Source organism: Eptatretus burgeri, unplaced genomic scaffold, assembly GCF_056783735.1.
Source record: "Eptatretus burgeri isolate ZD-2024b unplaced genomic scaffold, Ebu_testis_v1 Ebu_testis_scaffold_845, whole genome shotgun sequence".
NCBI classification, from domain to species: domain Eukaryota; kingdom Metazoa; phylum Chordata; class Myxini; order Myxiniformes; family Myxinidae; genus Eptatretus; species Eptatretus burgeri.
Window position 1 is genome coordinate 10,728 of NW_028222794.1, and position 14,762 is coordinate 25,489.

At 44.0% G+C, this 14,762-nt stretch overlaps 1 protein-coding gene across 1 annotated transcript; it reads right to left on the reverse strand.

Annotated features, from left to right (window-relative positions):
* Nucleotides 1-347: 347 nt before the first annotated feature.
* LOC147007049 (meprin A subunit beta-like) lies at nucleotides 348-12,233 on the reverse strand. Its single transcript, XM_085867601.1, has 5 exons — nucleotides 11,587-12,233; nucleotides 10,274-10,851; nucleotides 10,015-10,114; nucleotides 6,228-6,404; nucleotides 348-582 (listed from the first exon to the last, which is right to left on the reverse strand). Exons 1-5 carry the CDS (start codon nucleotides 11,666-11,668, stop codon nucleotides 557-559), a joined length of 963 nt encoding a protein of 320 aa, XP_085723727.1. The 5' UTR covers nucleotides 11,669-12,233; the 3' UTR covers nucleotides 348-556.
* Nucleotides 12,234-14,762: the final 2,529 nt, after the last annotated feature.

A 14,762-nucleotide genomic window follows, 5' to 3' on the forward strand; every position in this document is an offset into this window, starting at 1 on the left:
GTGTCAGGATGGAGCGAAGGCGTTGTTGTAATTGCAAGTGATGTAAAAATGTAAAAGAAAACCCTGACTATCAAAATAACTCCGCAGTGCACGAACATTTAATTCCCATTAGACTAGGGACGGGACCCTAACAAGAAACACGTACTTACGATATAACTGATCTATAAGGACTCTGGCTGTTGTGTGCTCATGGCTTCCAGATTCGCAACACTATTTCAAAGGTGAGTATGTGACCTCTGTATTCTGAAAGAGAGCAACAATATTAAATTTAATAATTGAATCTCCTCTTTCTTTCACAACCACCCTCCACCACTCCCAATACAATCCATAAATAACAATGAGGTGGGGAGAACTTAAAGTAAAATAAACAACTGCATAATTATAGCAAAATGTGGGGAATAGAGTGTTTTAGTTTTTCTTCATCAAGTGAATCGAGACAAGTGATGATGTAACTGGAAGTGCCTGGATGGTTAAATCCAACCAGAGATGAGCGCAATGGACCAGATGGTTATCCATGCATACAAGATGGTGTCCTGATGGCGAATGCCCACATTTGCTACAGTGGACGAAGACGTGCAGTTGCTGTAAAGGAAGAATTCACAAAGGAATTGGTATCACGCCATATCCACACATTTTTCTGATATTAAGATTTTACTGGTTTATCACGTGGTCAAATTATTACATTTTCATTCCAAATAAGCAGAAATTATTAACCAAAATTATTAAAATCAACAGTTTTTACTCTCCCTCTCACAACAATCACAGACTCTACCTCATTGTTCATTCATTGTTAAAACATAATAATTTTGTTCATAAATTTACACCTTTTCCAAGCAAAGCTATTCTAATGTGATATCCTTTAATAATAGTTTTGTATCAAAGGATTTCATGTCAATTATTTAAAAGATCTATATCTGACCATTATTTTTTACCTCATTTGATGGAGAAAAGTATCTTCAAGGAATGCTGCGCGAGTTGATGAACACTGTTTAAATATAAACTGATGAAGTAATCTGTGTTAACACAAATAAATGGTATTTTTGGGGCAAGAAGACACACCAATACTGACACAGGATTAGAGAGGAAGCAGGTGTGCATAGTGCAATTACCTGACACAACAATAGAAACGGACAAAAGATGGACAAAATTTGTCGTCTTTTGGGAGAAAGTACAGCACACAAGTTTACTAATCTGAGATACGGGTGTTCAGAATGATTGTACAGTGGCTTGCAAAAGTATACACCCCCAACCAATAATTCCACATTCAGATGAATTACAAAGAAACATACAAAGAAACATACAAAGAAACAAATGAATTTTTTTATGAATAACTGAAGAGATCAAACGAAACACTGTTCTCAATTAAGGAGGTTACATGTATATATACCTATATGGAATACCTATATACCTAATGGAATACCTATAAAAAACATGCATCAATCAAATTTAACTGGTTGTAAAAGTATTCCGCCCTTTAGGTCAGTACTTGGTGGAAACACCGTTTTAAGCAATGACTGCTATGAGTCTTGTTGGGTAGGTCTCCACCAGCTTTACACAGTGAGATGGTGAAATCTTTGCCCATTCTTCACGTGAAACTTGCTCCAATTCTGCCAAGTTTGATGGGGATTGTCGATGGACTGCAATCTTCAAGTCTCGCCATAAATGTGCAATTGAGTTCAAATCAGGACTTTAACTGGGCCACTCAAGAACTTTTATTATCTTCTTTTGTCAAGTGAATAAACTCACTGTTGAGCTTATTTTGCGATTAAATAACTCTGGAATAATTCTTCCCACCAAAGAGCCAGAGTGTAATGTACCTGGGTGCTCAGTATTATGAAAGTTTTAAAAAAAGTCAAGTGAAAGAAAGTGTGTCCATCTTTGTGCTTGGGATCATTGTCCTACTGAAATGTGAATCTCCTTCTCAGTTTCAGATTCATGGCTGACTGAAGCAGGTTTTCATTAAGGATTCTGCTGCACTTTGCACTGTCCATTGTTCCTTCTATCCTGACAAGCTTGCCAGTCCCTGCTGATTAAAAGCATCCGCATAACATGATGTTGACACCACCATACTTCACAGTAGGGATGGTGTTGACTGGGTGATGTGCAGTGTTTGGCTTGCTCCAGACGAAACGCTTTAAATTTAGACCATAAAGTTCAATTTCTGTCTCTGTCTGAACACAAAACTTTTCTCCATGTGCCTGCAGTATCATGAAGATGCTTTTTGCAAGCTCCCTGGGAGATATTAAATGGATCTTTTCAGTAATGGGTTTTCTTCCCACCTGTCCAGAGGCCAGCTTTGTGAGGGGAATGGGATATTGTTGATTGATGAACACTGACCCCCATCTCGGGGATAGAGCCTTGCAGATCTTTCAAAGTCATTGTTGGATTTACAGTGATATCACGATCCAGTTTCCTGCTTGCTTGGCTGCTGCGTTTGGATGGGCAACCTCATGTGCGTGTAGGCTGTGTGGTCTGGATACATCTTCCACTTCTTAATGATGGATTTCACCACACTAAAAGGGATAATGAATGACTTTGAAATCTTCTTGAAACCCTCTCCTGAATGGTGCTTCTCCACCACTTTATGTCTGGCTTCTTGGAAAGATCCTTTGTCTTAATGTTTTCCTTGTTGGTTGACCAAGTGAGTCACATCTTAAAAACTTCTTGGATAAGTGTGGGAGCTTAATTAAGTTAAAACACTGATTACATACAGGTGAAACCTTTTACACTTATTTTGCAACCTTTCAAACAAATAATTTGCTTCTGAAGTGATTTGGTGTTAATTAAAGGGGTTGAATACTTATATAACTGAGAATCACCTGATTTTCTCTGTTAATCTAACATATTCACATTTTATCTGCATTTTTTTTTTAGCATTACAGTATATCACTTTGGACTAGTTTGTGAAGTCTCTCTATATTAAGTTTGATTTGATGTCATCATGAAATAAACTCAGGTGGCATCAAATTGTGAAAACTTTGGAGGGGCTGAATACTTTTGTAGGCCACTGTAAGAATGAGGTAATAGTCCAAAAATACCAATTTCTGATAATTTCCAAAATCGAAATATCTATATTTGGCAAAAAAAAAAAGATTTCATGAGTACAAATATATATATATATATATATATATATATATATATATATATATATATATATATATATATATATATGGAGAGGGCATGGATGTGTCCCGCAACAGTGGTGGGAGGAGAGTGGCAATATGTGGGAGAATTGAGCATTCACTGAGTGTTGCTGCGATAGCTCAATTGCCAGAGAACTGGTGTGGTGAGGTGATATGAAATCCTTCCTTTTCTCCAACTACCTCATATCAGATCACCAATTTGGATTCAGACCAGGTCACTCTGCCTTGCACATGCTGCTTCGACTCAGCCAACAATCGTTGGAGGTCAGACATGAAATCAGGGCTATCTCTCTTGACATATCTCGTGCTTCCGATAAAGCCTGTTATCCCAACTTGCTCTCCAAACTCTCTGCCTCTGATGTCCAAGGCCAACTCCACACATGGCTCCCTGACTTCCTCTTGTCTCGTAGCCAATGTGTGGCTCCCAACCGCATCCTTTCTTCCCCTCTGTCTCTCAAAGCTGGAGTGCTCGAAGGCAGTGTTGTAGGCCCCAGTCCTGTTACTAATCTTCATCAATAATCTCTCTTGACTCTGGAAAATCCTCTTTATCTATTTGCTGATAATTCCACCCTGTGTCGTGGACATCCCTCATCCTTCAAACAGGCAGGCCACAGCCTCTTCCCTCTCTTCAGACCTTGAAAAAACATCACAAACTGGTCAAAAACTTGGAATGTGTCTTTCAATCCTGACAAATCTTACAATCTCACTCTTTCTCTCTCCGAAAAGACCATTTGGCAAACCCCACTGTCCACTTTCTTAACAATACTCTTGAGGATGTCCAGTCATGCAAAGTCCTGGGTCTCACTTCCAGCCACTATCTCTCTTGGGGAAACCACATTTTAAAGTTGGCCTGCAAAGCCAGTCAGCAACTGGGCATCCTCCATCATGCAAAGTCCTTTCTTGTCACACCTGAACTCCTGTCCAACTACAAAGCCTTCATCCACAGCTTGATGGAGGACTGTTCTCCCCCCTGGGCCCGGCTCCCCTGCCTCACATCTTTCGCAGATTAATGCCATGGAAACCAAGGCCTTCAAGATTATTGTAATCTCCCGTGCAAAAGCAGAGTCTCTGCTCTTTACAGGCTTTGTCGCCCCTCCCCAGGTTTTGTAAGGCGTGCACAATCCAGCATCAACCCCTGATGGTGAAACTATCTAAATCCAAGATCACTGCTCACTCTTTGTTGTCGTTTTTTTCCTGCCTGTGAAACCAACTTCCACATTCTCTTCAATCTCATCCTCCCCTCTTGGTCATCAAGACAGCTGTTTACCACAATCTCAGTTCATCCCCAATCCAAAACCTTGATATTTTCTATCTTCGTGAACCCCAGCCCAGTTTCCACTCTTGAGAGTGTCCTTTGTATCTATCTTGTCCACCCCCACATCCTTTCCTGTGCCCCATTTATCCACACACCCATTAATTGTCCAAGTCTACCGCTGTCTTGTCCTTCAATGAAGCTGTTGGTGCCCCCACCCTCTCTCCTGTTCCTCTTCTCCTGTTAAGTCCTGATCCCTATCGTGTATTTGCTCTTCCATGAGCCTTGACTCAGTCTACAAAAAGAATAAATTTCAGGCACTCAAAAAGCTTAACAAATTCTTCACATCTTTCTGTCTCAATCTCCATATCTCTTCCCCAACCTTTCCACCTCCACTCTCTCTGTCTGTCTCTCTCCATCTCTGTCTGTCTGTCTCTGTCTGTCTCTCTCCATCTCTGTCTGTCTCTCTTCACACTGGATACTTTGCATTTGCCTCGCTCAGTGTTTGTCAGAACATGGATTTATAATTTGTTCAGGATGCTCGTAATACCCACCTATTTATCATGAAAGACATTGAGGTGTTTTTAATGTGAACTAGCAAATCCCAGCAGAAAAGATACCCAGCTTAGTCGTGCTTTTATGGGAGTAATGCAGTAGTCGATACAATAAAACCTAAAGGGTCTGTTTCTCCTCTGTATGAACATAACCTTACATCATCAATTCATTGTCTACACACCACACAAACACAAACACCACCACACAAACACAAACACACCACCACGCAAAATATTCCACAAAAGTACTGTCGAGGGTCTACGATCTCTGATTGCTCTTTCCAGTTAGTCTCGCCCTGAAAGGTTTGTGAGACGATTGTAACGCCCGTATATGTCTGTCTGTCTGTTTGTGTGTCGACGTCGATAAATTTTCGCTTTAAAAATGATTTTATCTGCAACTGCTTGTCTGATCGATGCAAAACATTAAACAAAAGAGAGACTCCCATGGAGAATATTTCATTGATAACTCTGACATCAAAGGTCACATGGAATGGCAGCCATTATTGAATTAAAAGAAAAACTTGGATATATTCCCCAAAACCACTGAAAGAAAAAAATTGAAAGTTGATGCATGTCATCATCTCCCCATTGGGTTTATAGGGTAATAACAATGAGATCATTGGTGAAGTGGTATTCCAGCCATTAATTGGTTGAATCGAAATCCTAAAGTATCTGAAAAATTTGAAACTTCAGATATCTGATCAAAGACCTGATGAGAGTGAGGAATTACATTTATGATGTCATTGGTCACGTGGTCTGGCACCCACATTGGAATGAAAATAAAAACGTTTTAAAAAAGTGTCTTCTCCATACCGCTTAATCGATCAATCCAAAACTTCATACACACACACGCGCACACACACACACACACACACACACACACACACACACACACACACACACACACACACACACACACACACACACACACACACACACACACACACACACACCATTGGGATTAGAATTCGTAATTTTTTTTCACATTCACCTTCATTGACACAATTTAGCCTCAATGTGCATAAAAATGGTTGTTAAATATGCTAATAATCAATCAGTAATCAATAACGCTACATACAATGGCAATGTATGTGACATAATAGAATGATGTATGTGACATGGATGATACGGATACATGGGCAGTAATTGCAGCATGTTTCGTTAACGATGGTATTATTGATCAGAATGAGCGTGCAAGGTGAGACAATGCGTTCTTACCGAGCACCGTTCTCATTAATTAGGTTTTGTGATTAAAATCTTTCAAGACATTTGACTCACCCTCAAAATTTATCAGGAGGACAATATCTCTGCGCCTGATGTATTGTCGCTTGTGAAGATGAACATGAGGGAGGAATGTCCTGTACCCATAACCTGGTCCACGGTAGTAGGTGCTTCCATTATTATACACTTGGTGACCAACTCTGTCTGGCCGATCCCACCGGAAAACAATAGAACCTGCAGGAAGAAATGCACAAAATTAAAATTTAGGATGATACTTACCAGTGGATGAGTGCATTTAAGATGTGTACAAAAAAAAACAACCAAACAAACAGCCATTTTCCCCTGCTGAGCAGGGGTTAGCTTTTTTGCAGGCTCCATGCAATCATGCTTCCCTTCTTGAGGCAATGTTTTATGGACGGATGCCCTTCCTGACGCCAACCCTGGTCCTGACACACAGGGATATGGTACACCTATTCTAACCGGGGCATACACCGGGACAAGTACACTGGTGCTCATTTCGCCAACTTCGGAAGGATGACAGGCTGAGTCAACCCCCTGGTGTTAATTCAGTGGAAATGGGGCTCAAACACAGGACCCTAGGATGCCGAGCCAGCCCCCCTAACCACTAAGCCAATACCAGGCTATTATTTAAGACTAGCCGAAACCCCGTCACAGACGGATTCCGTTCCATGAGCCCAATATGACAACCAGTGGCGGCTCTTGTAAGAGCCGGATCCCAGTCGATGTACTCCATGGCCTTACCTCTTGAGGCCTACAAAACGTCCTTGTACACGACATTTTTGGTGTACACTACTCCTTGTGAAGAAGTCCCCTGATTTGTGCACGTGTCTACTTTGACTTACAAACACCGTGTCAAAACTTCTCAGGTCACAGTACCGAGAAAAACGTGACGCGACCGCGAGGAGGAGCACAAAATTGGTCCTTCAGTATTAATATCGTGATGGAAGATACAATGTTTCTTGTGACATTTTTTTGTGTCAAATTCACATTCTGAGGTAGTCATCATGTGCAGAAGAGGGTTTTACATTGCAGACGCTATTTTCGAGGAGTGGAATTACACCTCTCAGCGGTGGCGGTCTGTCAACGACAGACGTAATGACGTCAGTGAATGACCGATGATGCCATGACGTCCTTACGCCTCTCAGCGGTGACGTCACACGTCGCCATGTAAACGAATGTAAAACGAAAAGTGTTTATTCTGCTTCAGAGTTGAAGTTTGACTGTTGCGATGCACTCTTACAGGTACGAAGTTTCTTTCAGTCCAGGTCACGGTACCGAGAAAAACGTGACGCGACCGCTAGGAGGAGCACAAAATTGGTCCTTCAGTATTAATATATAGATGTGTACAGTGGGAAAAATATTGTTGCGGTTCTCGGAACCGCATGCATCCAACAGATAGTGGTCCCAAGACAGTTATTCCATTATTATACGTGTCGATAGTCCTTCCATTTTGTCTAGCGGGACAACAGGGGCGTGCGTTGTGATGATCTCATCGCTTGGTTTGCTTACATCAATTTATTTTCTTCATTTCATCCCTACTCTTCTTTTCTGATTATTCCTGAGGTAAATCTGAGCTACATGCGTCCTTCGCTGTGAGATGGGTCCTCTCGGAGGCCAGTGCGTGCGGTGCCGCTGCGAGGAAACGATGACGCGCGAGCATTAACAGTGCAGAGCCCCCGTTCCCAAGCGAGCCCTCAACACAACGTGTGCGGCGAGTCATACAGTGCCCTTGGCAGTTCTGGATTATCGACTCGAGCTTCCCCTGATCTGGGGAAGATTGCCAGTTGCATTAAAAAGGCATACGAATGAATACCTCTTAGGAGGCTGCATGAATGGTGTTTTTCACAACACAGGAAACACAGCCAGCACGATGCCCACGATGCACGAAACGCATACGGAGGCCGATAAAGGAGACTCTACGCCACGTTCGGTGGGATGCGAGGGTGTGAAGTAAAAGCGGCGCGTTCCTTTTCAACCAAATATCTGATACATATTGGCTTTCGCCCCGCGCACACGCGAGCAGAGTCATGCGGACGTGAGCGCTGGCCACGTGCGTAATGGCTGAACCCCGCACACTGTATGGAATGTGCTTGAAGGCAGATACGTACGCAACTCGCGACTTTGTTATCATACAAAGCAGGTTACGAATGCACCATTCGCGACTTTGTATCGTATTTCCTCAATATCTGACACATATCGGTGTTCGCCTCGCGCACACGCTAGTAGAATCGGGAAAACGGGAGCACTGACCACGTGGGTCATGGCGATCTCCGCGCTTCCTGCGCGAAACTTTCATGGATTTCTCCATAACAAGGTACCTTCGGCCCTCGCGGGCAGCAGCAGATTCCCCACGGATGGTGAAGTCTTCTCGTCGCCATGGCCAGCGAAGCTGCGACCGAGCAGGGGAATGTTGTACAGTGCGGGCCACATTGGCGAACGTGGAGCAAGCACATTGATCAGCGCTGGTCAGACGCCCGAGTGGGCATGCGGGATCCTCGGCCGGTCGTCAGGGCACGGCCCGGGGGTTTTTGCCGGATGATTCATGCGCCAAGTTCGGTGTGGGCGATTCGTGTCATGTCATGGGGTCAGAGCAAAATATTTTCGCTGTCTGAGATGACCTTTCCAGAAACGGAGTGTTGCGGTTTCCGACCAAATTTATTGGGCCGCGTGAGGGGTCAGGGCCAATCGGAGCGCCCGATTCAGGTGATGACGCTTCGCTTCGGGGTGGCCCCCCGCCCTGAGCTGTGAGTCCTACAAAGATCAGAGCGGTCCCTCCGCTTCTCTTTCTCTCGCTCTCTGCCCGACATCACCACGACCCACCTCCTGCTGTCTGGACTCCACCTCCTCGTCTCTGCCCACACGACGTTGACCCCACCTGCCTACCTGTTCCCGCCTCCCACTCCATCCACGCACTCTGGACTCCGCCCCTTCTCCACTCAAGCCCCTCCTTCGCGCCCACGGTCGCCACATGCGCTGCTGAATCCAGCGATGACGTGCCAGCTTTCGGGTACCACACCACGGAGCATTCCCCCCCCACCCCCCGAAATGTATTGGTGGCGCATTCATGCAATCAAGTACAAAGGAACCGAGATCGTAGTATAAACTCCTCTCGCTTCTTGTTTCAATACTTTCTCTTCATCGGGTTTTCTGTGTCTGTGTGTGTGTGCGTGTATGTGTCCTGTGTGTGTCCTGGCGCCTGTCTGCTTAAGTAAGACTGCAGAAGATCGTTATTGTTATCATTATTATTGTTATAATTTTTGCGTTAATTCTGCTCTGTGTCCCCTTTTGTAAATTGCCTGTAAATAAATCATCATTAGCAATGTTCCCAGCTAGTTTTTGTGGTTTCTTTCATTGATCCAGCATGGTCCGAATCCTAGCCGAGCCGGGACTTTATTCTCAACGATCCGTTCCTTTTAGCCAGTACGTCCTTGGCAGTGTCACTCGGCTGCATCCAAACTGGTAAAGTGATCCGATCCGGTAGAGTGATCCGGTTAGGACAAGGCGTACCGAGGGCGTGTTCCCTGGTAATTAAACCACGTGATTAATTAGGTAACCCGATTAACCCATAGACGGGAGGACCCCAGGTCACACGGTTGAGTTATTGGCGTCCACAGTCGGTTAAGCGACCTGCCGCATCACGGAATTATCCGTGTACGACGGCCTACAATTCCGGGGAGTCTGGTGAGAGCCGAGATAGCTTTCCTCACCGAGTCGACTTCTCACCCGAACCCGGCCCGCAACAATATTATGAACGTAGATATAGCCATAATGAGATAAATGGGAGTGTGTAGAATGTGGATGTGAAGAGGAAGCATAAACAAACCATTAAAAGATGTTGTTAAATCTGGGTCTGTGGTGATACTGTGAGTACTGGACATACGGAGTCGTACATCACTGTGTTGGTCCATCACAGACATCGTGATCTGAGAAGAAACGAAAATCTGAATTGACACTGCATCACAATGAAGATCAAGAAATACATTGATCCTTCCCGCCACCCCACCACCCGCCCCCCCCCCACCAATTTTTTTTTTTTAACTCCAGTATCAACACTCTAGTTGCAGCATCCCAAAGTTACGTACCTGTTTCCAGGGACAAGGCCACTGCAGGTCTTCATCTTGATCTCCACTTGTCAAATGAACAAACAAACCAATGCTTTCACTGTTTTGGTACATTCCATTGGGGTACATACTTAGCTGGAAAGAGTACCCCTCAGTGCTGTTAAAGCGTTGGCTGTAGATTGCTGATCCTGCTGGAGTTTTGTCAAGAATGGAGGTAAAGTTCGGGATGTGCCAAATATGTGCGAAGCAGGATACTTCCATCAATGTGAGGTCATCCACTGCCCAACCCCCTGCCTCTGCCGAGACTCCAGCCACTGCATGCAAAGCCAGCCGGAAAGGACTGCTCTCAGACAGCGGTACTTGCGTGAGTTTCCACTGATTAATATTGGTGGCTGGTATGTTGGAGACCACTTTAAACTGTGAGGAATTTGAAGGATGACTAACAGCAATCTGGAGCTTGTCATCAGGACTGCCTCTGTGCTGGTAATATATCTGCAGGCATTGTTGGTCCTTTTGGGGCCGCAGCACACGGGTCTCAATTACTGCCAGGTCACCGGGACTCGCTGCAGTGCTGTTGAACAACAAGAATGGACCCCCATCTGTGGAGGAAAGAAAGGTCATACCTTGGAGATTCAAAACCGTGAAAACTGTTGATCATCTATCGTCTGACATTGTGCTGTTCTGCAACCAATTTTTAAATCAGGCTTTGTTACATTGAGATTTGGTTAAATTGTGTACAATATAGCATTTTTTAAAAGATAATTGCGATTGAACAAGATTACAAAACAAGCACAATTTCTCAAGCCCTCGTTTATAATTAACCAATTCATTAAAGCTGTTGTTAACTCATAGAAAACTGGATATACAACACCACATGTAAAATTGATCATTTCAAAAAGATTTCAGCTGAGGAGGATAAGGCTGACAGGATGGCCGAGCCCGAGAGATACCCACTCTCGCCTCTAAAGTGTCAAACTTTGATGAAAATCCCGACTCAGCTATACACTGCCATCCTGGAGTGATTCACAGGCATGGTGACACATCAATGTGTGTGACATTCCTCGGATAGATGTTAAACGGGTATCCCGTCTGCCAGCATTCGTTTTTGGATATAAAATATCCCATGGTATCCTTCGTGAAGAATAGGCGAGCTATCACCGGCACCCTGGCCAAATTCCAAATTCCTGCCTTAACTAGACGAATGTCAGGCTTGGCCAACCGGTTCGTTTAGACTTGGTCCAAGCTATCCTTGGCCGACCCCACAAGAAAGGTGGGATATTGGTGGCCGTTAAAGGAGTAAAAGAAACTGAGGATGATAACAGGTCTAAACTCACCATCTATTTCACTGGTGAAAATATCTTCAGTGGTTCCAGAGACCCAATGCCAGTCAGCATCATCGGCTGCGATCTGCACCATGCCACAGATGGTGACGTCATCAAAGGTACATCGGTCCAACAAGGCCAACGATGAAGCTGTGGCCAAAAGGGTGGTATGCTGTCAGTGAGTGAGCATAATTGTCAGGACAAAGTAATGAAACAAAATTAAATTAAGCTGTTAGCATTGTTGGCATTAAATTAAGCATTGTCGAGGCTCGTTGAAAATGAGTACGAGTACACTGAACGGATCAGGACACAATAGGACAAAAGGAACAGTGGTTTCAAAATTGGCCTCCAAAGCCAGGCACCGACTGGGTATCCTCCATCGTGCAAAGTGTTTCCTTGCCATACGCAAGCACCGATCCACCTCCAAGGCATTCATTTGCAGCTCAATGAAGTACTGCTCTCGCCTTTGGGTTGGCTCCCCTGTCTTACATCTTGCTCAGTTTGATGCCGTGGAAAGAAAAGCTTCCAAGGTCATTGGAATTTCTCACGATGAAGCTGAGTCGATGGGTCGATCGCTTCACCAATTGCCCACAGGTTGGTGGCCTTTCTGTCCTCTTCCACATCATTTCTAATCTTGCACCCTCTGCTCTGTCCATGCTTTGTCCCCCTCCCGCTATCTGCAGGACACACACAGTCCACCAGCAACCCCCTCCTTGTGAAACTGTCTAAATCTAGAACCACTGCTCACTGCCAATCATTTATTCCTCCTTTTTTTCCACCTATGGACCCAACTTCTATCCTCTCTTCAATCTCATTCTTCCCTCGAGATCTTCAAGTCAGCTTTTCACCACCATCTCAAATCATCACCATCTAAAATCATGAGCTTTTCTACACCCGTTAAAACCACCCCACCCCCCACAAAATTTTTCTTATGTATCCATATTGTCCACCCTTTGTGTTCTCCTCTACCCTTCGTCATTACATGCATCCATTTTTCGTCCATATCCGCATACTTTTTCCCTCCACCCTGCTGTTGGTGTTTCCCCTTTCTCCTCCTGTTTCCTTTGTTGCGTTGCATCCTGATTTGTTCTGTTCTACGGCCCAGAGTGTGCAGTAAAACAAGCTCGAATGAGCTAAGATCCTCGTCCTCTTAATGATGACGTCATAAAAACGAATATGACGTCATTGTGATGTATCAGGTTTGCGATAAATTAATTATCTGTGCTCATGCCCGGCTTGATTCCCGCAAACAAAATTTAAACAGCTTGCCTAGTTTCGGAGGTAATGGTATAGGCGATTTCCATTAGCGGCGATATGACGTCAACTTTTTTTTCTCGGAAGAATTTCCAAAATCGGAGATGGTTTATGTCTGCGCAGGGTATTTTTACATATATATATATATATATATATATATATATATATATATATATATATATATATATATATATATGCCAAGTTTCAGGAAGTTTCGATGAAAACTGTAGGCTGTGAAACAAAACAGTCCACAAGAAGAACAACAACGTGAGTAAGACTTAGAGATCCTCTACGAGGATCTAAAAACAAAGTGTACAGAGAGGGGAGAAACACCAACAGCAGAGTTGAAAGCAAAGACAGAGGTAAACTTGGTGAAACAATGGGAGTGGGGAGGAATGGAGGGCAGGACAGGATTCACAGGGTGGACAAGATGGATACAGAAGGAAACTCTCAGGTGGAAAACTGGAAATATGGACTGGCTTTGGGTCAGATGAGGTTGAGGAGCGAGGGGGGGGGTTAGCGAGGATAGAAAATATCATGGTTTGGATTGGGGACAATCTGATCGAGATTGTGGTGACCAGCTGTCTTGACGACCTGGAGGGTAGAATGATATTGAAAAGAATGTGGAAGTTGGTTCCACAGGTGGAAAAAGGAGGAACCAATGAGTGGACGTGAGCAGTGGTTCTGAATTTTGAGCGTTTCACCAGAAGGTGGTTGATGGTGGACAGTGTGTATTCTGCATAAAACCTGTGATGGACAAAGCATGGAAACAGCAGAGGATGCATGACCAGGAAGGATGTGGTAGAAGATGGACAGACAATCGATTTGTCTGCTGTGGCGTAGTGATGGGTCCAAGAACTCAGCTTCATCATGGGAAATTCCCATGATTTTGAAAGGCCTTGGTTTCCAAGGCATCAAGTTGACCAAGATCTGAAGCAGGGGAGTCAGCCCAGAGTTGAGAGCAGTAATGCATTAAACTGCGGAAGAAGGCCTTGTCGGTGGACATGAGTTCAGGTGTGCACACAATAACTGTAAGGGATTTTTCTCATGACGAGAAACTCCTAAGATGGCACAACTTGAGGCTTGCCAGTTAAGCAGAACCATGGACAACTTCGAGACGGCTGTCGTGGTTGTATTGTGGGATTCAATCCTTCAAAGAATTAACACAACAAGCAAAGAACTTCAAAACATTCAGGTAGAACTGGGCATGATTAGCACACTGTTTAAATCACTCATTAATACTGTTTCTGGGATCTGAGGGAACTTTAACACTTTTTAGGTTGAAGCTAAACGTCTAACGGAGATAGACAGCGACAGGGTCGATTCCAGGGAGACAAAAACAAAGAAGAGAATGTTTGGAGAGCCGGTGACGGAGGTGAGACGATGGGGACGAGAGGCATTAATCATCATGCAAACTCACTCCACAATCTGTGATCATCAGACGTAACGATCATCATCAAACAATCAGACCTAACGAAGCACTGGACAGAAAATTTGGATTCATATGCAAAGTTAGCTCTTTTAGCCACACAGAGATAATAAATGCTTCTGGTGAGTTGATGCACATTTATCCATGGGAATTTGAAAGGGGCCTCACAGATGAATTCTGCCATTTCAAGTCAGTTATTCATAACAAGGACAGCCTAACATCTGCGAAAGAAGATGCTAAAAAAGACGAGGGATCTCAGCCTGTCTTATTCGTTCCCCAACATTGACATTTGTCTGACAATGTACATGTGCATCCCTGCATTCAGGAGAAAGGGGAAGATCCTTTGTAGTTCCGAAACAGGTGAAGAATCATCTGTGAACAACAATGGGCAAGAAAAGACTGAATGCCATTTGTGTACTTGCAATTCAGAACACATTCATCACATCCCCATCATTTGATGACATTGTTGAGGAAGTCTCCATCAGCAAGAGACGACGGGACGCTT

Excerpts from the sequence above, each read along its gene's own strand:
- LOC147007049 (XM_085867601.1), bottom strand. The coding sequence starts at position 11,668 with ATGGTGCAGATCGCAGCCGATGATGCTGACTGGCATTGGGTCTCTGGA. Across the intron at positions 10,115-10,273 it reads GGCCTTGTCCCTGGAAACAG|ATCACGATGTCTGTGATGGA; the intron begins GTACGTAACTTT and ends GTTTCTTCTCAG. Across the intron at positions 583-6,227 it reads CCTCCTGATAAATTTTGAGG|CAACTGCACGTCTTCGTCCA; the intron begins GTGAGTCAAATG and ends CTTCCTTTACAG.